This window comes from Calonectris borealis, chromosome 1 (genome assembly GCF_964195595.1).
Source record: "Calonectris borealis chromosome 1, bCalBor7.hap1.2, whole genome shotgun sequence".
NCBI classification, from domain to species: Eukaryota; Metazoa; Chordata; class Aves; order Procellariiformes; family Procellariidae; genus Calonectris; species Calonectris borealis.
Window position 1 is genome coordinate 123751692 of NC_134312.1, and position 24505 is coordinate 123776196.

General features: G+C 41.2%; 1 protein-coding gene across 2 annotated transcripts in view; it reads left to right on the top strand.

Moving 5' to 3' along the window:
- The window catches only part of MAOB (monoamine oxidase B), a 51385-nt gene that overhangs the window by 21388 nt on the left and 5492 nt on the right, over positions 1 to 24505 (top strand). For both annotated transcript variants that reach the window (XM_075173914.1, XM_075173905.1), the window contains 8 exons: positions 11327 to 11431; positions 12192 to 12283; positions 15133 to 15274; positions 16575 to 16724; positions 17387 to 17546; positions 18964 to 19060; positions 19844 to 19897; positions 23904 to 23961. In XM_075173914.1, the coding sequence (XP_075030015.1) occupies positions 11327 to 11431; positions 12192 to 12283; positions 15133 to 15274; positions 16575 to 16724; positions 17387 to 17546; positions 18964 to 19060; positions 19844 to 19897; positions 23904 to 23961 (858 nt within the window). The remainder of the gene's footprint in view (positions 1 to 11326; positions 11432 to 12191; positions 12284 to 15132; positions 15275 to 16574; positions 16725 to 17386; positions 17547 to 18963; positions 19061 to 19843; positions 19898 to 23903; positions 23962 to 24505) is intronic.

Genomic DNA, 24505 nt, shown 5'->3' on the forward strand with positions numbered 1-24505 from the left:
CTGTTTTTCCCTTGACCACAAGCGTCTTATTGCATGAGTTGCCAGAGGTTGCGCATAGCCTTTCACCGACGACTATGGATACCTTTTAGCCCAGGGCAGTGAGTGCTGGTGTGAGTCAGGGCTCTCAGCTTTCCTCCCTACCCAGCACTGACAGGACTTGCTGGCATTCAGGGACGTATCCCAGGCTGGCAGAGGAGGGCATGCCTTGGCTTTGTCTGTATGTTGGGTGTAGAAAGGGCCTTTATTTGGGGCCCTAAGGCATTAGGACACAAGTCCAGGAACTCTATACAGTAGTATTACTTGTATCCAGAAATCCAGAGGTGGGGGAAGCCGCTCTGCTCCTGGAGGCATTCAAGCCACCCAGGCCTGGAGATATGGGGTACTTGCTACTTTGGTTAATGCCTGCATGTGTGCAAACAGATCCTGGAGGAGCTGTGAGGAAGACTGAGGGCCTGGGCTTGCTCTAGCACTCATGTGCCTGTGCTAAGACCTACTGAGAGATGCTCATAGATGACAGGTTATGCCCTTACATATGCCAAGGGGATGAAGCATCCATGGCAATTTGATGCAGGCAAGTGGCTCGGTCTGAGCGCTGGCAGGCATGTGTGAGATTGGCACTACGCCTTACGCAGAGCCATGGAAAAAGCTGCCCTGGAAGGGACCCTTGGAGGTTCCTACTCCACCCTGGGCTTGGAGCAGTGTCTACCTCCTAGTTAGGTCAGGTTGCTTGGGGCCATTCCCAGTCAAGTGTTGAAAGGCTCCAAGGAGAGAGATCCCATCTGCTGGCTGAGGTGCTCCCAAGGCATGCTAAGAGCTTGCAGGTTGGATTCAGACAGAGTTTGTAAGCTCAGGCTCCCAACATGGCTGCCTGTAGGAGAGCTCCTGAAGAGAGGATGGAGAGAAGTGTGTGCCAGGACTCCCTGGTAGCCAAGCAGGAAGTAGAGAGAGGAGATACTCCACAGTCAGTAGCTCCTCCTTTGAATCTCCTAATTTCACTCATTTTAATTCTTTTATTTCCTTTTTGCTTCTGTGTTTATACAACTGTGGAAAAGTATTATCATAGCTGAAGAATTACTTGCAGTTAAAGAAGTGGAAGGTGAACAGTTGTGCTGGTTTTGGCTGGAGTAGAGTTAATTTTCTTCATAGTAGCTAGTATGGGGCTATGTTTTGGATTTGTGCTGAAAACAGTGTTGATAACACAGGGATGTTTTAGCTGTTGCTGAGCAGTGCTTACACAGAGTCAAGGCCTTTTCTGCTCCTCACCCCACCCCACCAGCGAGCAGGCTGGGGGTGCACAAGAAGCTGGGAGGGGACACAGCTGGGACAGCTGACCCCAGCTGTCCACAGGGATATTCCATAGCGTGAGACGTCATGCTCAGCACATAAAGCTGGGGGAAGAAGAAGGAAGGGGGGGACGTTCGGCGTTACGGCATTTGTCTTCCTAAGTAACGGTTACGCGTGACGGAGCCCTGCTTTCCTGGAGATGGCTGAACCCCTGCCTGCCGATGGGAAGTGGTGAATGAATTCCTTGTTTTGCTTTGCTTGTGTGCGCGGCTTTTGCTTTGCCTATTAAACTGTCTTTATCTCAACCCACGAGTTTTCTCACTTTTACCCTTCCGATTCTCTCCCCCATCCCACCAGGGGCGAGTGAGCGAGCCGCTGTGGTGCTTAGTTGCTGGCTGGGGTTAAACCACGACAACAGTATGTAGTAAACATATGCATTGTTTTGTGACCAAATCAGTGTAATAATCTTCAGCCTTTTGCATTTCATGTAACTGTAATACATTCCTTACAGATCTCTTTCTTTCAGCCATGTGGCTTGCCCATGCATTCCCTGAAAGTGGACACTGTTCTTGTGTGCTCCCTGAAATTGAAAGTAGTACTCTCAAGTGATAGCTTGCAAATCGGATTCCAAAATATACAAAGGTCTGTTGCCCCTGCATGAATTTGAATTCACATGCTTTGTGACTGCAGCCAAATCTGATTAAATTCTGGACTACAAAATCCTCTCTGAACCCAGAGAGGCAATGAAACCTAAAGGTTTTAATTCTTCTCTCACTACACAATCAGGCATCGCAGTGCATCTTGTAAAATCAGATGCTGTTTTTACATATACCCAAAGGCAAAATCCAGCCTTTCATAGTTAATTAAATTCATTTCAGAGGCTTTTTAATACAAGTAATATATGCAACTTCTTTGTACTACAAAATGAAAAGAATGCATTTTGTTGATCTCTGGGTGGGTCTTCGCTAATTAGGCTTTACCAGCTTGATTGGCTTGTGTGGTTTTTTCCTCTTTAATCTTTTTTAGTGTCAGGTTCTATTGTGAGATTATTTTTGGTCTCACTTATATTGTGTGTGATATCTTCACAGAAACTCAAAATTATATTTCTTGTCCTACATTTTTTTTCTTTTCCTCCGCTTGTTAAGCAGCCTTTTTCATGCTTTTTGAAAGATTAGTATGTTCTTTTCATTTGTGTAAATACTGGTTCATCAGCCTTAGTGAGGAAATTAGCTCTGCAAGTGATATTTGGTAGGCAAATTGCTGCCTGAACACCATTGCTTTTCAATAGTGTAACTGAAGTTAGGTTCATAAATCCAGATTTAAGAAGCAAAAGCAGAACTGAGAGGTCATCATCTCCCAACAGTGGTCCCACTGGACTGGTAAGCAGATGTAAAACACTTCTTAAAATAAGATAACTTTTCCTTAGCTGCCCAAGAGAGAATTCAGGGTCCTACCTTAAATAGGTAGATTTGCAACTTTTGACTGGTTGTGTTTATTTTCCTCACCAAAATGACAGCTTTTGTTTTAGAAAAACAAACCAAAGTACACATAGTCCAGGTAATTTTTACCTTTGCCATGTTTCTTTGTTAATTCAAATTGCACTTCACTTTTGTGCAGTCCCAATAGCCGTGCAAATTTCTTGCATTTTAAAACACAAATTTATCGAATGTTATCAAATGTAACGCAGGTTCCTTTGCTAAGTAAGATAACTGTGGAACTGGTTTACCCTGCTACCCTAAATCTGTGGAAAAAAACATTTCTTCATATGACTGGTTTGCCAAATTAATCTTTTTGGAACTTGATTCCTTCATATACAGTCAGTATGATCTACCCTTTGTCCTGCTGTGGTGCCAGCTGAGCACCCTCTGATCCCATTTTTGCTGATGGAGAGCTTGCATGAAAACCTGGCAACATAGACTCCTCTTACTGGCTACATTAGACCAACAAAGCTTGTTTCTCAAAATCTAATTATAAGCCTGTGGTAGATCCCCCCCATTGCCATTGATGCTCATTGTCATTTTTTTCCAGATGTTTTTTCCACGGGAACTTTCTATGGGATAACGCCATGATCCTTCCTGGAATTTCCCCAGATTATGGCATTCTTGCTAGAAAGTGGGAGTAGCATTTATTCCTTTTAATCTCTGTGTTATCTCAGTGCAGACTGTGGATAGTGCTGACAGCTGGCTTAGGTAGCTGGCTGTTTTAACAGTGTATTGCACCTGAAACATTCCTCTTGTGGTAATTGAGGTAAGTCCTGCTAGTTCGTCTCCTTAGCACCAAAAGGCAGGCTGGGCATTGCGCACATCCAGGGGGGTCTTTCACGTTAAAATGCTGGGTGAAACATGAAGCATCCCCTCCCTACTCACTGGACAGGTTCTTGACGGTGAGTTGCTGATTACTTCATTACCTCAGTTAAGTTCCCTGTAAAAGAATGGAGTTTTCTCATACCCGTTCTAGCCAGCAGTACTGGCTAGAGGTGTCCAAATGCATGTCAAGCCCTCTTCAAGTTTAGCACAACTTCCGTATACAATCAGCATTTCTGGGGAGAATGTAATGTGAACCCAGTCTGCAGCATATCACTGAAGGTGAGTATTTAGTCTTACACAGGCAATACTTTTAACTAGGACCACAAATCTGCACTAATGTTAGTGGGTTACATACTGATCTACAATAGATCTGCAGAAAAAAATTTACAGCCCTCTTGGGTGTCATTCATTTTCAACACTATTGTGCTTATTAAAATGCAGTTTGCTGTGGTCTTGTTCATGAATAAAAAATGTGATGGTCCTGTTGTATTGGGATTTAATTAGCAGCTGGATAAGTGACTGCTGTATCTAAAGTTACAGAATTTATTGGTGTTTCTTCTGTGATATCAGTGATATATGCTCTGAAGCTAAGCAATATGATTTATTTAAGCTTTTGACCTGCTTCTCTGCAAATCTAAGGGCAGTATCTCCTGGCATAGTCTGTAGTATATAGTGTAACAGCTTAAATGGATTTTTGAATGGCTAGATAAAAGCGCTTTCATTTTTCTTTGTATATCTTAGAGTGCAGTCAGAGAATGAAAAGTCTGTGAGACTCTCAGTTGCCATTAATTTAAGTGAGGCGAAATGTCATCGCATCTTTTGGTTTTTTTCCCCTTTTTGCTGACTATTTGTAAGCAGGAACTTGGGGAACTGAGAAGAATACATCTGAATCTTTAAGAAGCTGGGCATCTGGTGTCTTGAAAAGGCAGCCAAGTAAATTCAAAGATCCTTGAATTACTACAGGGCCTTGGTAGTTTCATGTGCTGTTACTGGAATGCAGGTCTATGTTATTTTAACTCTTTACTAGATATGAGGATGCAGGCGTTCCTGTCCAAGATGCCGTGTCATTGATCACACTCACTGATAGCCTCAAAAGAGTCTGAGGATTGAGTAGGCTGAGGTTGGTGAAAGCATCTTCCAGACTCCCACAAAGGCTATCCTCCATGCTGTGAATGAAGAGCGGTCATTGGCAGGAGTGTAGGAAAGGCTGGTCTTGTTTCAGTCTCATTGGACCTGCCCTGTAAATAAAGGGGCATCTTCCCTTTTTTGTGCCAGCCACCTAGCAGTAATTGCCAGAAGGAAGTTCATAATTAGGCCATTTTAATTAAAAGACGGATAATATATTTGTTTTACAGCAGCCTAAAGATTACGTACAGCAAATCTGCAAAGTGATCTCCGTCAAAGGGGACTGTAAAGCAAGGTCTTGCAAGGGATGTTTATTGATCAAGAGATTGACTGAAAGACTGGCATCCTAATGGTAGCATGAGGATGAAAGTAGTAAGAAAAATGAACTGGAAATAAATTATGCATTTCTTAATTAAATCCGAATGGAAAGAAACTTTCTCAGTCTTAGCCCTCCCAGACCCCAGGGTCTGTTCTCTGCGAGATAAGGAAAAGGAGCTGTGGTCCCACCTAGCTTATTTAATTCAAGCTCCTGGGAGAAAAGCTTCAATTGCATCTGATTGTAAGAACTGATTTTTGTTTCCCTTGAGAAGTTGATTGAGGTCTACAGAAAAACAGAATTAGAGAAATGTGTATTTCATACAGGAACAGCTGACTGAGTATACTGGGTTTCACGTGTCTGTAAAATTTTATGTAAGGTTTCTTTTTTTTTTTAGGTAAGAAATTTAATAACCTGGAGTGTCTCAGACACAAAACTAGTGAGCCCAATGTTATCTTCTACTTTAAAGACAGCGTTTTAGTTGTGAGAGAGCGTGTGTGTTTGGTTATGTTATCTGTGGGCAGAGCTCATTTGATAGCTTTCTCCCAAATGAAACTCCTCTTTTCTCCTGTTTTCATTTATTTTTGCCCATTTATCCGCTTTTGGGAGGGGAAGAAGGGTTTTTTTTAAGACTAATTCTAGAAACACTGAAAAGTTTTCTATTGATTTTATCCCCTTTGTTGGCACGTTTAATTCAGGTGTTGAAAGTCACATGCAGGCCTGATTTCCAGGATTATTTAGGACCACGGTCCCTATAAATCTGTGCTTCATAAGACACCTGAATGCTTTTTGTAAAGGTGTTTTTTAGCATCCAAAACCAAAAAATCTTGTTCTAGTAGGAAGGAGATTTAGTTAACTCTTTTCTCAGCTGATTGGAACAAATAGTTATATTTGCTTTTAAATTCAGAGCAGAACCTCAATTTCCCTTTCTAAATCACTTCAGTGGTGGTGTTTTTCTCATTCTGCCTTTTTGCAGATGAGACAGGTATTCCAGCGATTGTATGACTGATGTTGTGGCAGTGTGAAGATGGACTTTATTTCTATAATATGGCAGAAACAAATTGTTCCCAATTAGCTCCTTTCCTTTTCAGGATGCATGTTTCAAGCCAATGTGACTGGCTATGCTACACTTAAAATGGAATTACTTTTGCTGACCAACTTTCACAAAACACTCTGGCATCCACAGGTGATGGTCTCAAATTAGATATTGAAAGATATTTGGAGGATATTTTGGCGTGTCTTAATATTGTAGCATTGCTCCATTAGTTATCCAGATTTTCTTGTGTTGCGTTTATATTTTCTAACCCATACATCTTTTTACCTTTAGGATATCTGTCAGGATAGTAGCCAGCTGAGTGTACGAGCTCCTGAACAGTTTCTCAAAGAAGGGAACTTCAATGAAGCTCAACACTGTTACAGTTTTCTAAGTAGGCCTGTATACCTTGCTCAGCTTGGGCCAGCTAGTTGCCATATTTTATTGAGAATTATGATTACCCAAGAGGCTTAGTCCCAAAGACACATATTGTTAGATGCTATGGATTAAAAAAAACACCAAAGAACACCCACCCACAAACCAAAGCGAAAGGATAGTTTTCCACAGGGCAGCAGATGAGAAACTGACTATCTGAGACAGGTACAGAGTTACAGCCTGAAATGATGCTTTGCTGTTTCTCATTTTCCTTCTCACAACTTTGCATCTTACTGTTTCTGTGCTTTATGTGAATGACGTTACTAGGATCTTAAGTTGAGAGAACAAGGTGTGTGTGATGTACCAGTCCTGTGAATCAGCAGAGGGCACTACGTGCCTATAAACCTATGTAACTGTGAATTAGCATGCAGGGTGACATCTTGGTGAAGTTATCATCAGTTGCTCCAAGGTTTATATGATTTAGCTGAGGGAATATCTGTGCTCATTCAGTGATGCAGAGAATGCATCACACCATCTCGTTTCTTCCAATGAAAGCTGACTATATTTATAAGATGTTTATACTGTGCTATAAAAAATGCATGGATCATTGGCACCAGGGGCTTCAATTCACAATACTGCATCCCACTCGGGCGCTACCTGGATACATAACGTTTAGGGGAGCATGAAGTTGTCTTGTGGCTGCAAAAGCAGACTTTCTCCTGAGATCCCACTCTGCATTGAGATACTGATGATATTTCCTGGGAGAGCATGTCCTTTCTCAGCCAACCATTCACTCACTCTCACCCAGGAGAAAGTGTGGGATCCAGTCCCTATGCCCTCCCAACTGCTGGGGCTGATATTCAAGGGGCTGCTGATATTTGGTTGCCATGCTGTGGTTTTTTTCCCCTGTAATAACCAACTTCTTATGTCAGCTATTTGACCTGAAACAGAGCTGATGTATGCAGAAAGTTTATTTTTATACTACTTATATGACATGGGTCCAGTGTAACTAAGCCAAACATTGGTTGACGTGAAACAGATGGATGAGAAAATCTATTGGGAATTGTAATATTTGTGACAAACACTGGATTTCTCATTTCCCTGTTTGTTTATTCCTGAGACATCTGGGTTGCATGAATTTCCTCCCTATAGTTTGAGCTTCTTCAGTATGCTTTAGCCCATACTGCAGCAACAGCCTTTGTAAGCAGCAAGTGACCCATACAATAGGAGGTAGACCTCCAACAGCTGATGCTGGTGTTCTGTTTTTGGAAGCATTGCAAGTGGCATCATGAAATAGTTTCTAAAAAATATATATGCCTGTATTAAATACCACTAAGCCCTAAGAAAAAAAAAAAGGTAAAAAATGCTTCTGAGCGTTATAGTATAGGTGTTGAAATATGTCAAAGCGTGGTTATTATTGCTGGCTTTATACTGCTCTGATTTAGGTATAAAAAATATTTGAAAAGGAAATGTTTTATGCATCTTGGGGCATATTTTTCATCTGTGTCTTGTTTTTCTTTAGAGATTATACAGCACCAGGTGGTATGGAGAATGCTATTCCCAGCAATATGATAGAAATAGGCAAATTTTGCCTAAATATCAATGAGGTTCTGGTTTTTGCAAAAGTGCAGATTCACCAGAAGTAGAGCTGAAATGTTTCAGTTTGTTGGAAAGTACTCAGAGCTATGTGTAGTCTTTCTCTGGTGCTGCTATTTTTGTTTCTGGTTAGAGCCTGGTCTTGCAGTTTCTTCTCAAACAAAATTCTGATGGACAGCTCCTGGAGTTTTGTCTGCGTGGGAAAAAAGAATCAGGCCCTAGGTAATGTCTTAGGAGCTCTTGAAAGTAACTTTCACAGTAACTTGAAAGTAACTCACTTTTATGATTGTTTTTATTTTTCCAGGTTGAACTTTGTTCTTGTGCTTCATGAGACATGTCACCCCAGATTTCTGCACAAGAGGCATACCCAAGATTTCCCTTTCAGCAGTTCAAATGCAGTGAAATAGAAGAATACTAAAACAAAGATATGTTTTGTATGTCTCTTAGCTGTGCGCTCATGAGGAAGCACCACAGGGAGTTCATAAGACTTGAGTTAACTCAGAGGGGATAACTCAGTTAGGATTGCCTCTGGCAGAGCAGGAAGCTCAGAACAAAATCAGTAATTGGAATAACCCATTCTGATGCTGTCCTGGTTTTCTTGAGCGCAGCAGTATACATGTTTTGTAAATCTAAATCTGGGAAATGCTAGGTACTTAAGACCAAACTGATATGCTCTGTCTTTGGAATACTTACACGGTATTTACACTAGTGAAGGGTGGCTCCAGTGTTCAGAAGAAGGCATGGTAAAACTGACTTCTTGCTGCCATAGGAGTTAGCTATGGAATTTTAATGTGCCCAAACAGGCAAAAAGGTAATTACCAACATGGTTCAGATGTTACTAGCTGGGACAGGAAGGTACTCAGTCTGAGAGCTTTTGCTGCTCTTTCATAGCGCTTTGGCGGCAGAGTATGAAGGTGTGCCTCAGTTCAAATTAATTTCATGGTAAGGGATCCCATAATAGTACCCAAATGTCCATGTCTGGACCAAATGTTTCCAATGAAACAAACACACTGAGTTAATCTCCATCTACAGGGATATGTTTTCCTGATTCCAATTTAATGTATTTTCATATGGTTGCACAGAAGAGCTGTGGAAATGCGCTTTTGTTCCATGCTGAATGAAAACAAGTAAAAAAAACCACCTCCATTTTCTGGAGTATTTGTGAACATGTGCTGTAATGTCCATTCTTAAATTGGAAATGCTAAGTTTTCAACCTTGGTACCTCTGACTCATGAAGTGACTGGAGATCTACTCTGGCTGTGACAAAACTTCTGATTGAAAACTTCCTAAAATCTGATGTTTTGGCATTTTACAAACAATAATGTCTCCTCAAAAGTGCTGCAGAAGGAAATTGTTGTTTTGCAGCTACTTCTTCATATGTCCATGTACCAGAGAATTAGTTCCTATCCTCCCACACTTTGCTTTCTTCCTAACTTTCATTACCTTGGTGTTTCTGACAAGGATTCCATTAGAGTCTTCCATCTGTACAAAGACTAGGTGAAAAAACAGTTTCTTCTTCATTTTCTCTAACCTGTTGGGGTTTTTTTGTAAACTGCTTTTCTCTTATCCTTAGGTTTGATTTTTGCCTTACTGCTTTCTAAGTATCTCTCGCTTTGAATTAGAAGTCCTCAAAGTTATTAGCCAGCATTTTTCAAGGTTATATCTCATTTTGTTATATCTCATTTTGTTATTTCTGGACCAAGTCTTTCAGGATCCCTTTGTGCCCTTTTTGCTATTTCTTCTGGTGCTTGCAAACACCTGCAGATTTGAATAATGTGCTCTCTGTCCCTTCTTTCACATTATTAATAAAGAGGCTAAATTAAATCAAGCCTGACACTTTTTTGAGTAAGTGGTCTTCCAATACTTCTCGTCAACAAGACACAGTGTTGTTGTTGTTACCTGGCTCTAAATATTAAATCTTGATGCAGTATTTCTTTTGAAGCCAGTGTAAATTTTTTTTTTCAGTGATGGGTTGGTGTGGCACTGCATCGAATAGCTATTAAAAGTTAGTACTTCTGCCAATTGACATTCATGCTGATGCAGTGCCCATTTAAATACATAATTTAATATAAGCTTTGAAAAATGAAGTGTGGCACACAAGACGGCCTTTATTGTTTATCTGTTTTATGGAGTTCAGAATGTATTGTGAAAAAATGAGTAACCACATAATGCTAATGAGCATTTCTTTGTGAATTTTTAAAGCTGTTGTGCTGCCATCCATATAGTCAGCCAGGGAAATCCCATGTAAATAAAATAGTTCTACAAATTACCTGTCTTCTTCCACTCTTAATTCAGCTAGACTTTCTGAATATCTAATAGTGGAGATATAGATATATAAAATCTAACTATTAAATATATAATGACATAATTAGGACATTCATATTGGCCACACTATCACTCTCGGGAATTTATGGCCAGAGGAGTTGGATTGATTGGAAGAATGAGACATTATTAGTAAATGCTACATTTCCTATAGGGCTGGGGATTTTTAGGTTAGCTGAAACCATTTTTTTCCAGAAAGGTCTCTGAGCTATGATTTTAGTGTATAATAAAGCTCATCACAGCTGCTTTTGTCTGATTTTGAAAGAAAAAGGCCCCCACTAAATACAATTAACAGTTCAGTCTTTTCATGAACATTTAGGAGAAAAAAATGTAAGATATGTTTCTCTTTTTCAGTAACAAATAGCCAATTTTTCATCTTAGTTGAGCAATGCTGTTCCATCTCATTTTTTTGGTCTGATCTTAGTGACTCTACTGCAGGGTATTAGTTTTGTTGCCCAGAAGTGCCCAACGTAAAACTTTGAAGATACAAAGCAGTATTGGTTCTGCACACAACTGACTTAATTCAACTGTATCATGTGCTTAAGTTGCACATGTAGAATAACAGGATCACAGAATAACTGAGGTTGGACGGGACCTCTAGGGGTCATCTTGTTCAACCCTCCTCCTCAAGCAGGGCCCAGGACCACATCCAGATGGCTTTTGAATATCTCCGAGGATGGAGACTCTACAACCTCTCTGGGCAACCTGTGGCAGTGCTCGGTCACCCTCACAGTGAAAAAGTGATTCCTTACATTCAGACGGAATGTCCTGTGTTTCCTTTTGTGCCCATTGCCTCTTGTTCTATGTGCACACACACACACGATCTGTCGGAAGCTGTTACATGTATTGATTAAATTTGTGCTTTCTTCCAGTGAACACTTAACCGTTTGGTGCAGCTTCATGCACATAGAAGCCATGATTATGGTTGTATTTAGTTTTTGTGATGTTTGTTTGTTTTCCATCTTGTAGGGTAAATCTTACCCCTTTAAAGGTCCGTTCCCTCCTATGTGGAATCCATTGGCCTACCTGGACTACAACAACCTATGGAGGACCATGGATGAAATGGGAAAGGAGGTATGGCATGAGGAATTGCAGCTGACTGTCTCAGCTCAGCTTTGTCTCCATGAGGGGCAGAGTGAAGGTGGGACTAGGATGCAGATAGGCCAAGCTGCCCTAGCTTGAACAAACCTGGTACTAGCAAGAGCAGCATCGTGCCATGCATTTTGGTACGCACCGATGGTCAGAGCACATGTTAAAAGTGGCATCCTGGCAAGCTTTTCTGAAGGCCATGCTGCTGAGGCTGTCTGCAGTCATACCTTCATTTTTCTGGATATATGAACATTAGGGTTTATGCATGTGATTTTTAGCACTTTGCCTGACAATTGGGTAAGTAGTATTTAAAAGGCTTCAAATGCACGTCCTTCTCCACCCTCAAATTCAGCTCAACCGTTTTAGTCTGTTACCAGTAGTGTATGTTTTCCATTGACTGAGCTGCAAGACTTTGAGAAGAGGTTGCTGTTACTTGCATAGATGAATGGGAGAGATATGGAATAACTCAGAGACATGCCCCAGCACTGTACTTTGCCTTTCTAGGCAAAGTTCTTAACTCTAAAATTATTCTCTATTCTTAAATCTAAAAAAAAAAAAAAATCTTAAAACAAACAAACAACAAAAAGCTAAAAGCATCCTCGTTAAGTTCACTGTATTACTTGCCTGGAATTTGCAGGCTGAATTACCATTTAAAGATGAGATTGTTTGTGATTGTTTGTGTTTGTTGTCTCTTTCTTATGCCACTCGTTCATTTGCTGATGAATGCTCTTTTATGTCTCCTTAGATTCCCAGTGAAGCCCCATGGAAGGCTCCACATGCAGAAGAATGGGACAAAATGACTATGCAAGATTTCATAGATAAAGTTTGCTGGACAAAGTAGGAAACTCTTTAATACAAAATATAATAGCTTATATTTATATGCCTTAAAGCTCCAAATAGGCGTTGCTGCTTTGCAAACAGGTGTAACTACCACTAGAATACAGCCTTTTTAAAGAAATGGGATGAGAAAATCTTGTAATAATGGACCACGACACCTGTCAGCACACACGGATTCTGTTATATTTCCATAACTTTTTAGACTAAAATAAAGTTAAAAGGAAAATGTATTTGGGGAGGGTTGCTTCTGAAGACATAGGTAGTATCTTCATCTTTTATATGCACTTTCCCTTTCTTGCCCTTGCGTGTTTAACTTTTACAAGAAAAATGCTTTGGCTACAGCAGGTTTTTGAATCAAATTTTTGATGGAACAACACACATTTATTTTGTGCTGGACCAGCTGATTTTACCGAAGTGCTATAAAAATAACATTTGTCTTGAAAGAGCACTAAATCACTTTAACACCTATCATTCTATTGTTTAACTGCTGCACTATATACCACCCAGGGAAACTGAAAATGCTTCCTGTTTTTATGTATACATCAAAGCAATTTTTCTTTACTTGCCATTCAACAACAGTTTGATTGGTTTTCTTTGCACTGAAGCAAAAAAAACCCAAAACATCAATTCTGCCTTGCTGTAAAGCAGATTGATTTCTACAGCAACCTCTTCAGAATTGCTAAGCACCTGACACACGGCTGCAGCGAGCCTGCACGAGCTTGGTGCAGAAACCTGCTAGCACCCACTCAAGCTGACACTGTTGCCGTCAGGGGCATTTTTTTACGACTTCACCCAGCCTCGAGAGAGCAACATGATCACTGTTAATGGACAGTAGGCTCTTGTCCAAAAACTTTTAATCTTCTGGTTGTTTTGCTTTAACAAGAGTTACAATTGCACAAAAGCATATAGAAAACCTTTCTCATTTGTATCACCATCCATATTCAGTAAAACCAAATAGAAATGTAGGCTGGTGGTTCTGCTGGCCATCTGAACCTCTGATTTAGTAAGGAATGTACAAGTTAGCAAAATGCCATGCACTGGTAGTCATTCAATATCCAATAGCTCACATGACTACAGTCATATTTTTTCAAACTCTGATGGAATAAGACTAGACATTTTGAATGTTGGCATAACTGTCAGCCTCCCTTAATTCCAAGATGCTTTTCAGATTTTATATGTGCATCTTGGCTTGATTTGCCCAGTTTGTTCAAGATGTAGGTAACATGCTGTAGAAACTTCCCAACCGGGAAGGTAATCATCCAGAAGGGTAATCTTCTATTATTTCCTCTCATCTAACAGACTGTACAGATTTGCTCTTGTCTATAATTGCATGCTGGAAATACTCTGAGTGCTCTTGGTTGAAATCATACTGCCATTTCTAGGTAAAACACCAGGAGAAACTGGGGAACTGAAATGCTGAAAAGCGATGGGAGAAGGCGGCAGAAACTAGGAGAATTTAATCACCATCTAATACCTTCTGCTTATGAGATGTTAATAAATACATACACTAATTCTCCCATTAGACAAAATATCTTTCAGAGTTGATCACATTTTACAGTATTTGTTTATACAGACAAAAATTGATAAATATTTTCTGTATTATTTTTGGCTGTCAAGAATGAAGCCAGAATGCACCCATATTTCAGAAAATGGATCAGCTTTTTACTGCAGCAGGACTTTGCATTTTTAGAAAGGAAAGAAGATGCCTTTTTTCTATGTAAATCTACAGCTGTTTGAAATAGTATGTTTGAGTTATGCTTTTCACTTTTTTTTTCTTTTTTTTTTTTTTTTTAAGTTTGAAGACTGAAAAAAGAAAGAAACAGCTAAAAGTGAATTCTGTACTGGTTTTGGAAGTTATTGATTGCCTGATGCCTGGCATATGAAATACCTATAGAATCTCAGTCCCTGTCAATCACAATGCAGTTAAGATAAGCATCTCCTGGTCCTGTCCATGTCCCTTTAAACTCCTCCTCAGAGTGAGGGCAGAGGAAATGTTTACTTCTAACAGGAGGAATGTTTCCCTAAGCCTTAATTAACTCTGTCTTAGTGCACCCCAAAATCTTGTACAGGTTTATACAGTAGTTTTCAGTAGAGCTGTTATGAAAGCACCAACTGGAGGACATAAAGCAGTGATCCTTTTTCAGACACAGGCCACTTTTCCATTTCTGTGTTCATCACCACTGGCTACCAGACCACTTTTTAAAATACCTATTTGAGCAACCAAAAGTATCCTTTCCCTTTTCTTGCCAGACTTTTGCATGAATGTGTATATGCTGTCTCTTGACTTATGGCTTCCTACTTACATTTCTTTCCTTGTTGTGTTCCAGCTGCAGCACCCTCCCGGAGCACAGCAGAGGAGCAGGCAGTGGGGGGATGCTGACTAATCCAGAGAGCTTAGATAATTAGCTTAGACAAGATCCCTACCTTTTTTATGACAAATGTTGAATAATCCCTATGAGCTGCAGTTCTTGGATGTAACCCAGGAGCCATGGGAGGACATGGTGGTTTTGGAGTCCGGTGAAGACAGGGGGGCTTGCTTCCCTTAATCCTGAGTCTAGGGTGACAAGCTAACTTCGTATTAGTAGCATAAAGTGACATAAGCTTTCATTGGCTCTTGTGTCTCCTGGAGCCCAAATTTTGCTGGAATACAGCAGTGCTTGATTAACATTTTTTTAAAAAATGTTGCGTAAAAAGGAATTGATATTGTTTCATACTTCAACTGAAATTAAGGAATCCTTTGCCCTCAGTGAAAGAAGAGGTTGCCAAAGATAGTCTCTCCCCTACTAAAGAACAAGATTGTCACCCTTCTTCAGTTTTTAAATTAACTCACTTTCTTGTCTTTGTTGCAGTGCTGCCAAGAGTTTCGCGACTCTGTTTGTGAATGTGGATGTCACTTCTGAACCCCATGAGGTCTCTGCCCTTTGGTTTTTGTGGTACGTGAAGCAGTGTGGGGGGACAACAAGGATATTCTCAACAACCAACGGAGGGCAGGTACTGTCAGCCACCACCTTCTGCAGCTTGTGACAGGCCCTGTTTTAACTTCATTCTTTTGCTTGTTTATTTTAGTTCAGAGGGCCAACTGAGACGTCCATGATTATGAGCCAGTAGCACATAGTTCTATTCATTTACACGTTAATCTGGATCTTGCAAAACTAATGTTGAAGGCTCTTCCTGTGCTGAAGGCATTGGCCCAGCGATCAGTAGATTTGTATCAGTTCCTGACTCTGGCTTCCTTTTGGGCTCTGGTTGAAACACGTGCTTTGCTTTTGCACTTTAAAAAAAAAGAAAGCATTACTTCTGCTTATTTCTGTCATGAGGCTGAAGCAAGCCTTACCGCTTCAGAGGCACTTAATGGGGATGGCAATGCTAGCTGCACGAGTGTCTAGAGTGCTCCAAATTAATATTGAAAATGTAGCCCAGAACTGGTTCCTAAAGACACTAGCTCCCAGGATTAAAACTGTTAAGATTTTAAAATCAGTCTGAAGAAAATGAGCACCCCTGTTCAAATATGGTATTGCTCTGAAATGTTTGAAATATGGTATATTAGTGCTGCTTCTGCATTTCAAGAAAGTAAAGACTCTGTTAATGGTCTTACACTTCAGAAATGCAAATTCTACTAATTATATTAGAAATAATTATTTTTTAGAAATGCAAATTATTTAATCATAAATAACTAAAAATACAAAGAATATATTAAAACATGTTAAAATGCATAAATATGCATAGATAAGCAATAATTATAGGTAATTTAACTGTATATGCATTGCATAAAATATTTGAATTCTGTGTTATGTTAGAGGTGATTTGAGTTTAGGTTAGACTACATACTGCAGGATACATATTTGGTGTGAGCTATGTCACTTCTTTATATCTTGTTTTTTATTACGAGGATCAGGGTTCCTACTTCTGATGCACAGAACTCTGCAGGGATAAGAGTGAACTCAGAGAAAGGTTTAAAAGTTTAAGCACTTTTCAGAAGTCTTGCTGATTCACACAGGTCTGTGGAATCCATTTGGAGACCACATGAGAAGGGATTTTCTCATGAGGTTACTGATACTTTTAGTTTTGGCTAGTGGTCAAATATGGGAAGTGTTTGAGGAGTTCACTTAAAGAGAAAGGAACGTGAATACGTTTTCCAAGTGAGACTGCTCAACTTTCCTAAAAAGGTTTGATAACAACAGAAGAACAGGATTTGTTTTGAATGCCAAGCAAAATGTTTATCATGATACATGCTTCACATGCGTCACTCTGCTGATTCTGCTTTGCCGAGGTGTCCTTTTCTGTGTTCCAGGAGAGGAAGTTTGTTGGGGGCTCTGGCCAGATCAGTGAGAAAATAATGGAACGCCTGGGAAGCCGGGTGAAGCTGAGGAAGCCAGTCGTCCGCATCGACCAGTCGGGTGAAAGTGTCATAGTGGAAACCTTAGATCATGAATTATATGAGGTAATGAAACCTCTGACATTTAAGCAATTGTTTGTGCTGGGATAGCTAGAAAACCTTTAGCTTTTCCTTTTTGACTTCTCCAAAATCCTGTACAAAAATGTAGCAGAGATTAAAGTGACCATGACAGAAAATCACACTTCCTCATTGTGCCCGAGTAATAGCAATGATAGAGCTTTAAGTGATGCCTGAAAAGCAAAGTGTGTATTTGAACTCTTCCTTCACTAGCATCTCTTCTAGTATTCAGTTGCCTTCTGAATTAAAGGATAGTTGTAAGGTGAACACAGAAATGTAGCTTAGTAATAAACTTTCTGCAAAAAACATTTCAGGCTTTGCTTCCAAGTTGTAGCAGAGGAATCCAGATGGAAGGGAGACTGATGGACTCTTGTAACACAGAAAGTCTTTCCACTGGCTTTTTTTCAAGCGCTGGGGAAAGAGCAGCTGCCCATCTTTGGAACAGATGGCTGTTTATATAACGCTTGTTTCTTGTTTAACAACCAGGATTTTGTGAGGGTTCAGTTTTGCAATTTTTATGCTAAATGCCAAAATTCCTTCAGAAGATACACCCTGCGGTCTCCCCAGATGTCTGCCAAGATCATTAGAGTAATATACTTAGGCTGAAGTAGTAGAGAATATATTTGGCTTGTGTATAATTTCTTTTCCAGGGCAAATATGTGATCAGTGCCATTCCCCCAGCTCTTGGTTTGAAGATTCATTTCAACCCACCTTTGCCACCAATGAGAAACCAGCTCATCAACCGAATCCCCATGGGCTCAGTCATCAAGTGCATTGTGTACTATAAGGAAACTTTCTGGAGAAAGAAGGGTATGACATTTTAATTGCAGGGAATAGCAGTGATAGAGGGGAAAGGGTACGTGGTAATGGAGTAGACTTTGTGTTTAGGGGTTGCTGGACCTTAGAAGGAGACTTTGTACACTTCTATGCCATTTTTGCCTTTCCCTGTTTGAGAAACTTGAGAGGTCGGTTGGGAAGAGAGGGTGGATGGGAGAATAAAAAGGAGGAGGTAGGCATGAAGGGAGAACTCATGTCTGTTGCTTATTGCCTTGGTTGTTCTTTGTTGTCCTCTCCTTTTCCTTCAGTGGCACCTGGGTGTGAGGTGAGTCTCTCCCACTTGTACGGTAATCTAAAGGTACAAGTGATATGTGATGGAGAGAGATTTTATCCCATCAGTTATCAGCCTGTGAAAACTCTGCCTTCTGCATGCACTGGGCAGGAATAATTTGAAGTGTCTATGTCACATAGACATCCCTAGCTGGGCTAGCCATCCTGCACTCCCTTTGCATGCTGAACACTTGGGTCATGATTCCTCGGATCTCTTTTAGAACTTCCTGAATCTAAGACAATCTGCAATGTAATAGCACCCATTTCTCTTCACTTTATAACATCTTCTGCGGTTATAAAGAGTCCGCATCTGTGTTTATCTACAAATGTCATCCACCCTTCATCTCTGTGAATGATTTTAAGAGTTCTGGATCCTGAAATATTCTGGCTATTAGATTTGGGATGGATTGGCTTCCATTTCCTGGTAGAACCCATAGTTTGCATACTGTGCTTTGCTAACACTGTTCTTCTTTTAAGAACAATTTATTTTCTTCAAACTCTTCTTTTAAGAACAACTGTGTTTTCAAAACAATGTACAAATATCTCCTCCTATGTCTGACATAAATGTCACATACGGAAAAAATTGTGCTGGAGGCACTTGAACATCTTCAGTATCTGAGAGCAATCTGTGCAATTAATAATTACCTTGCTAACCGGGTTGCAGAATAATTTATTTTTCTACCATGAATTCAACAATAGGAGATTCCTTTATTGACTTTCTGTTTTAAAGATGCTTGAAAAGGATTGTTAATTGTTAGCACATCTCGGATCTGAATTCTAGAGATGATCTAGCACTTCTCTGAGCCAAAGGAACACTACACTGCAAGGGAGCTGTGCACTAATCTTTGTCAATTGATGGCGATCACTTTACTTGGGTTTTTTTTGTTGTTCTTTCCTTTGTTTTCATATCTCCCTACATTAGAATCAGAGAATGATGGAGATTGGGAGGGACCTCTGGATGTCATCTAGTCCAATGCCCTGCTCAAAGCAGGGTGAATTTAGATCAGGTTGTTTAGGGCTTTTTTCCAGTCAAGTTCCGAGTATTTCACAACTTCTTGGAAGCTCGTTCCTGCATTTGGATACACGGATCCTAACTTCTTTTCCACTTTGTGCTTACCAGGGTATTGTGGTACCATGATCATTGAAGATGAGGATGCTGCAATTGGTTTAACACTTGACGATACTAAGCCTGATGGCAGCTTTCCTGCCATAATAGGGTAAGAGACAAAGAAGGTGTCTAGTTAATGCCTTTTTATTTTGCCTTAGAGGCAACAATTGAAACAGACAACCTGCTACTTTTGAAGGGGAATACTTAAAAATAGTTGAAGGGTTGAGTTTCTCAATGTGTGGTGAATATGTTCTATGAACTTTTCTTTCAAAAAAGTTCTCCCTACGATGTAGTTGGTAATTTAAAAAAATGCAATTCTATTTTTCTTCTGTTTTTTGCACTGTCATCTTTTGTCTTTTTGTGTGGCAAAATACAAAATTGGAGAAGAGGAAAGGAAGGAGAAGCAAAAAGGGGGTGATTGCAGAAATGTAAAGTTTTCTCCAAATATTTTGCCTCCCCCAGATCTTCCAGTTCTCTAAATGAAAATTTGTTTTCCAGAATTATATTTTGTTTTGTTCTGTTTTTTTTTAAACAGCCAGAGAGTATGATCAGTCTTAGAAAATTTATTTAACAATAATTTCCAGTTCAGTCCAGGCTTCACCTCTTGTTGTTATATGCCTGCACACACTGCTGTATAAAATTAAGGTCATTGGGAAACAGCTCATACAAGTATTCTAACCTGAGAGTGGTTCCTTCCACAGGGAGTCCTGCAAGCAGCAGGCATAGCATATAACATTATGCAGAGAGGTGAAATGGATATTTTGGGTAGAGACCCAAATGCTAATACTGTAAATCACAAGCATCTCATCATAAGGTTTTGGCATTTTAAGTAATACAGGAAGTGTAGTAACATAATGGAAGTCAATTGTTTGTGGTCTTCCTTTTTTTACAGCTTCATTCTTGCTCGGAAGTGTAGAAGACTGACATGTCTCACAAAAGAAGAAAGGTAAGTACAAACACTGGAGATCTGCATGGAATCTGAGTCAAACTTTTGTTATAAATGACCAGAGCAGAAAAAAAAGTCCCGATTTGAAGGAAGTTGTCTGTAACTTTGCAACAGTAGGAGGACATGTCACTTAGAAGAAATCTTCTTCCTTATTGTTTTTGGATGAAGACCCCACAGAATTCACACAAACAGGCAGCAGATGTGGTAGCTAGCCCCTGCCCTTTGGACACTCTCAGGTCCTGGTTCTTGTTTTCCAGCAGGGCTGCTCTGCTTCTGTGACTTTGGCAAAAGAACTGCTCTAAGCTGCTGACTATGGAAGTAGTGTAGATATTCTGCTGCCCTCACTGGAAAGCATCCAGGACCAGCCTCATCCCTCCCCACTGCTACCCCTCTGGCTTCTTGCAAGTGCACTGAGCTCTTTGAACGCTTGTCAGAAGGGACAGGTTTGGTCCCTGTGCTTGATTTTTTTCTAATCACCCTGGAGGGTCCTTTCAGTGTCTGTAACTTAATGCAATCTTGGGGCTGCTGTAGCTGCCATGAATGAGACCTCTGCATCATGAAGGGGTCAAAAAGCTGCCTCCAGCTCTCCACCGTCAGTTATGGGAAAAAATGCCCTTCAGGCACAGATGAAGGTCTTTTTTACTGTCTTGTTGAAACAAATCCCTGCATACAGTAGTGCTCTTTTGTTTATTACTAAAATAGAATTTACAAAATAATGAGTTTTTTCCATCACACTGATTCACAGTATCTGATCAAATGAAAGCTACAAGTAGAGAGTGTGGATATGAGGAGAGCCTTATTCTGACATGGAGAAAATACATCTGTTTTTAAAGCATGCCATAAGGAATACTGTGTCCAAGTAAACATTTTTACAGTAATAGCTAGCCTGACTAGAGAAGATGTAGTCATCTCAGATTAGCTTTGCAGGTAGTCTAGCAGTCTGTGGATAATGGGTCTAAATGGGACTGTTAATAGCCCAAACTTTTCAAGTGACAGTACCACAGAGCACTTTTAATTTTGGCAGGAATGGACAAGGCAGCCTTTTCCTCAGCAATCAGGCTTGGAGATAGACTGCCAGCAGGTGACTGACAATAAAAGTAGTGTAGATATTCTGAAATCCAGTGTGCCCAGCATTTTAAGCCATCATAAACACCAAATGGTGTCTTACGCTGTGTGTCAATACACTAGATACAACCGAGCATTTGCAGTATTTGAGAACAGCTTCTCTTTCTGTGAAATGAAGGACTGTCCTGGCTGTTTGCAAGGCACCATGAAGGAAAGGTTGCTTTCCCCTGGGCGTTAAAAGCATTAGCACAATTTTCTGACTCTGCTGCTGCTTACGGCCAAGTTTTAAACAAAAGGATTTTGAACTCTTGTCTTTTGAGGAATAAACCTTAGACCAGGAAGGACTTTGCTTTGGTAAAGAATGGTTACGAAATATGCTTGAGTTGGTACCTGATAGAGGTATCCCGGTGCAGGGGGCAGGAGTGCCTCTGGCTCCTAAAGTCCTGGTCACAGTCAGCCAAGGCAGGAACCCGCTGGGCTGCATTGCAGCTCCTCTCCTGGACATGAGCACAAACCTCCTTCCTGTCGAAACCAGGGTCCAGGAGAAGGCAGAGCGCAAACCCAGACCTTCTCCCAGTGTATGCTCAGGGTGCAGCCAGTTTGTGGTGTTTAGGTGGGGGCTATGGTGTTTGCAAGGAGGGATCTCTTCTGAGGACAGGCTTCTTGTGGCACCCTACAGAGGATGCATCTTGCTGAGATGCTGTGCTCGCCTGTCAACACAAGCTGGACTCTCCCTTTATCGCGTTGATGACAGGGTAAGGTTTTTGGTGATCCTTGGATACGAAGAGTAGGATGTAGAGTCCGTGGCAGCTATCCTAAATCATGGCTGGGAACAGCGATTGTGGGAGGGGATGGAAACCGTTTTACAGCCTAAGCCAGACTGAAGGGAGTAGAACTCACTGCTGCCTTCCAGCTGGGCTTCCCAGGCCAGGTGCCCATGAGTAATTACAGTGGCTAGATTGTGCCCTACTTTTCAGAGCTGTGCAATGAAGGTGATGGCATCACACACAGCTGTGGAATAAGCTGAGTGTCTGCATGTCCTCAGTGATAGGTTACTGTTGGTACGATTCAATCCTTTAGAAACTGCATTTCTGTGGGTTTTTTTCTGTCAATTATTATTGATTCCTTCCAAGGTTGAAGCTTCTTAAGAGTCGGAAGATGCCCTTGACCTGAAGCTTAATATTTTCTTTTGCACAGCTATCTTAAACTAACTTTATCTGTATTTGCAATGTAGTTAGCAAACAGCAGTAAACTTGCACCTTCTTGGAGCCCTGCAGTTGGCCGTACATGAGAATCCCTACCAGCCCCTGGTATGCCATTTCCAGGCTCCCTGAAGGGTCTGCAAGTCATGTGTGGGAAAAGAGCAGGGCACAGGCAGATCTAGAGGGGTCCTTCCCATCCCTGTCGTGGTGCTGGGAGGAGCAGAAGCAGATGGGTCCCAAGGTGATTACTCACTTTCCCGTGGAGCCCTGTGGTGCTACTGACCTGCCCTGAAAGCAGGAGCTGGTGGGCATTTGCGAGAGGTGGTGGGCAGCCCTCAGCAGAGGCTTTGCTGGATCATGCTGTTAAAATGGCTTTATTCTGTTCAGACACTGGATAGGTGCTGGTGGCCTGCAGGGCACGGTGGTCACCTCACTTAGGGAGAGACGGAGAGAGAGAGATGGAAGAAGTGATTCCTTTTGTTATGGCTGTTGCTGGATTCATGTCGACCCCTGACTGCAGAGTCACATAGATCCATATATGAGATATATGATCCATATCTGAGATCATATATAGATCCATATGCAGAGTTCATATATAGATCCTGCAGCTCTGTCGGCCCTCAGTCACAGAGGCCAGTCACTGCGTCACCATGCATTTCTGCTTCTGGAGCAGGCTGACCCTTGTTCTCCGCTCAGGGACACAAGGAAGGGGCCGCTTCCTTCCCCTCTGCTGCTGCTGGGCTTGACACCTGCCAGCAGCAAAATCACCCCAGGCCACGGCTCTTCCTGAACTGTAGCAGCCTTCACTTTCCTGTTCAAGCCCCAACCTGCACAGGAGGAACCTTCTTCAAGGCCCTTCAGGTCTTCCTGTTTGTTTTTTTCCCCTCATCGCCTTTCTATAGCATTCTTTGAGTTCAGCTGCTCATGGGTATAACTGGGCTCCTGTATAGCTGAGGTGCTTCATACAGCAGTATAGGTATGGTTTCCTCATATGCTTATATAGCTGCAAGCGTAGCCTATACAGTTTCAAAGCTGGGACTGCTGTATTTCTGTGCCCAGCATGGCTTTCTGTGGGGCAGAGGATTTGCTTCCAGAAGTAAACGTCTTTCCAGTGTTGTGTTTGCGGGTTTGTTTTTCATAATTGTTAACTATTATTTCATCTTGATCTTCTTGTGTTTGGGAGTTGGTGCAGTGCAGCTAACAGTAAACGGTAAGACCCAAAAGCTTCTAGGAACAAACTTAATTGCACTTGGGGTTTGCTACAGGATGAAGTATATTCATGGATTCATAGATTCATAAACTAAAACAGGAGGAAATTTTATACATATAGAAATAAAGTACTGATTCCCTGAGACCCTCAGGCTACCAATACCTGCATCTTTGTAGGAACAAACCATAAGTTAGACTATGTGCCAAGACAAAAAAGTGCAATGCCTTACTAGTTTCTTTTCCTGACAGCCTAGAGAACCTTTGGATAATATATGAATTTGGGCTGCTAGAGGTATCTTAAGGGAACAGCTTGCATAACTGCTGGTAAAACCGGCCCTTACGCAGCACTGGAGTTTGAGTGAGTTATTTCTAGTGATCCAGAGGCTGAGCGATTAGGATAGATCCCAAAAAGCTGGAACCTCAAGTTCAGGATGATATTAATACTGGTTCTATTGAAACTAGGACATATTAGAAGTGGTTTGTTTTCTCTTTCCTTACACAGAAGTCTTCTGTTGCTTTTCTCTTTGCAGGAAGACGAGGCTGTGTGAGCTCTATGCAAAGGTTCTGGGATCAGAGGAGGCTTTACATGTAAGCACAAAATCTAAGCCACGGTGTCTCTTGTCAGACTTGTTGAGCTGGGGAAGGGCAGAATGAAACCGGAACGCAGCAGTGCTCCAGCACAGTGCTGCGTAGCGTTTTGGAAAAGGTACCTGCTACGGGAGCGCTTGCTGCCCTCTGTAGAGGAGTGGGGAGAAGGTTATGGCAAGTCTTGGGTTGTGTTTGGCAGTGAGGGTAAGAATGAGTTTATGAAACAGTTAAAAGGCAGATGTGTTATTGCCCAGCTTCATGGGTGGCATTCACTGTGCTTGCCACTATACGTCTCAACTGTTTTCAGATGTGACAGCCTTGCCTTTCCCTCTCAGTCTGAGCATAACGTTTCTTCTCTCTTACTAGTTGCTAAGATCCATTGCCGCATGTGTTTTTCTTTTTGCCTTTCCCTTGCCTTCTCTTCCCTGTAATGGTAAATAACTGATAGGATTTGTGTGATCTCGCACTTAGTTTATGTGATCAACGCCCTTTATCCTTTAAGGGCAATTTTACGCGAGTTAAAAGTTGTAGACACCAATCTGGA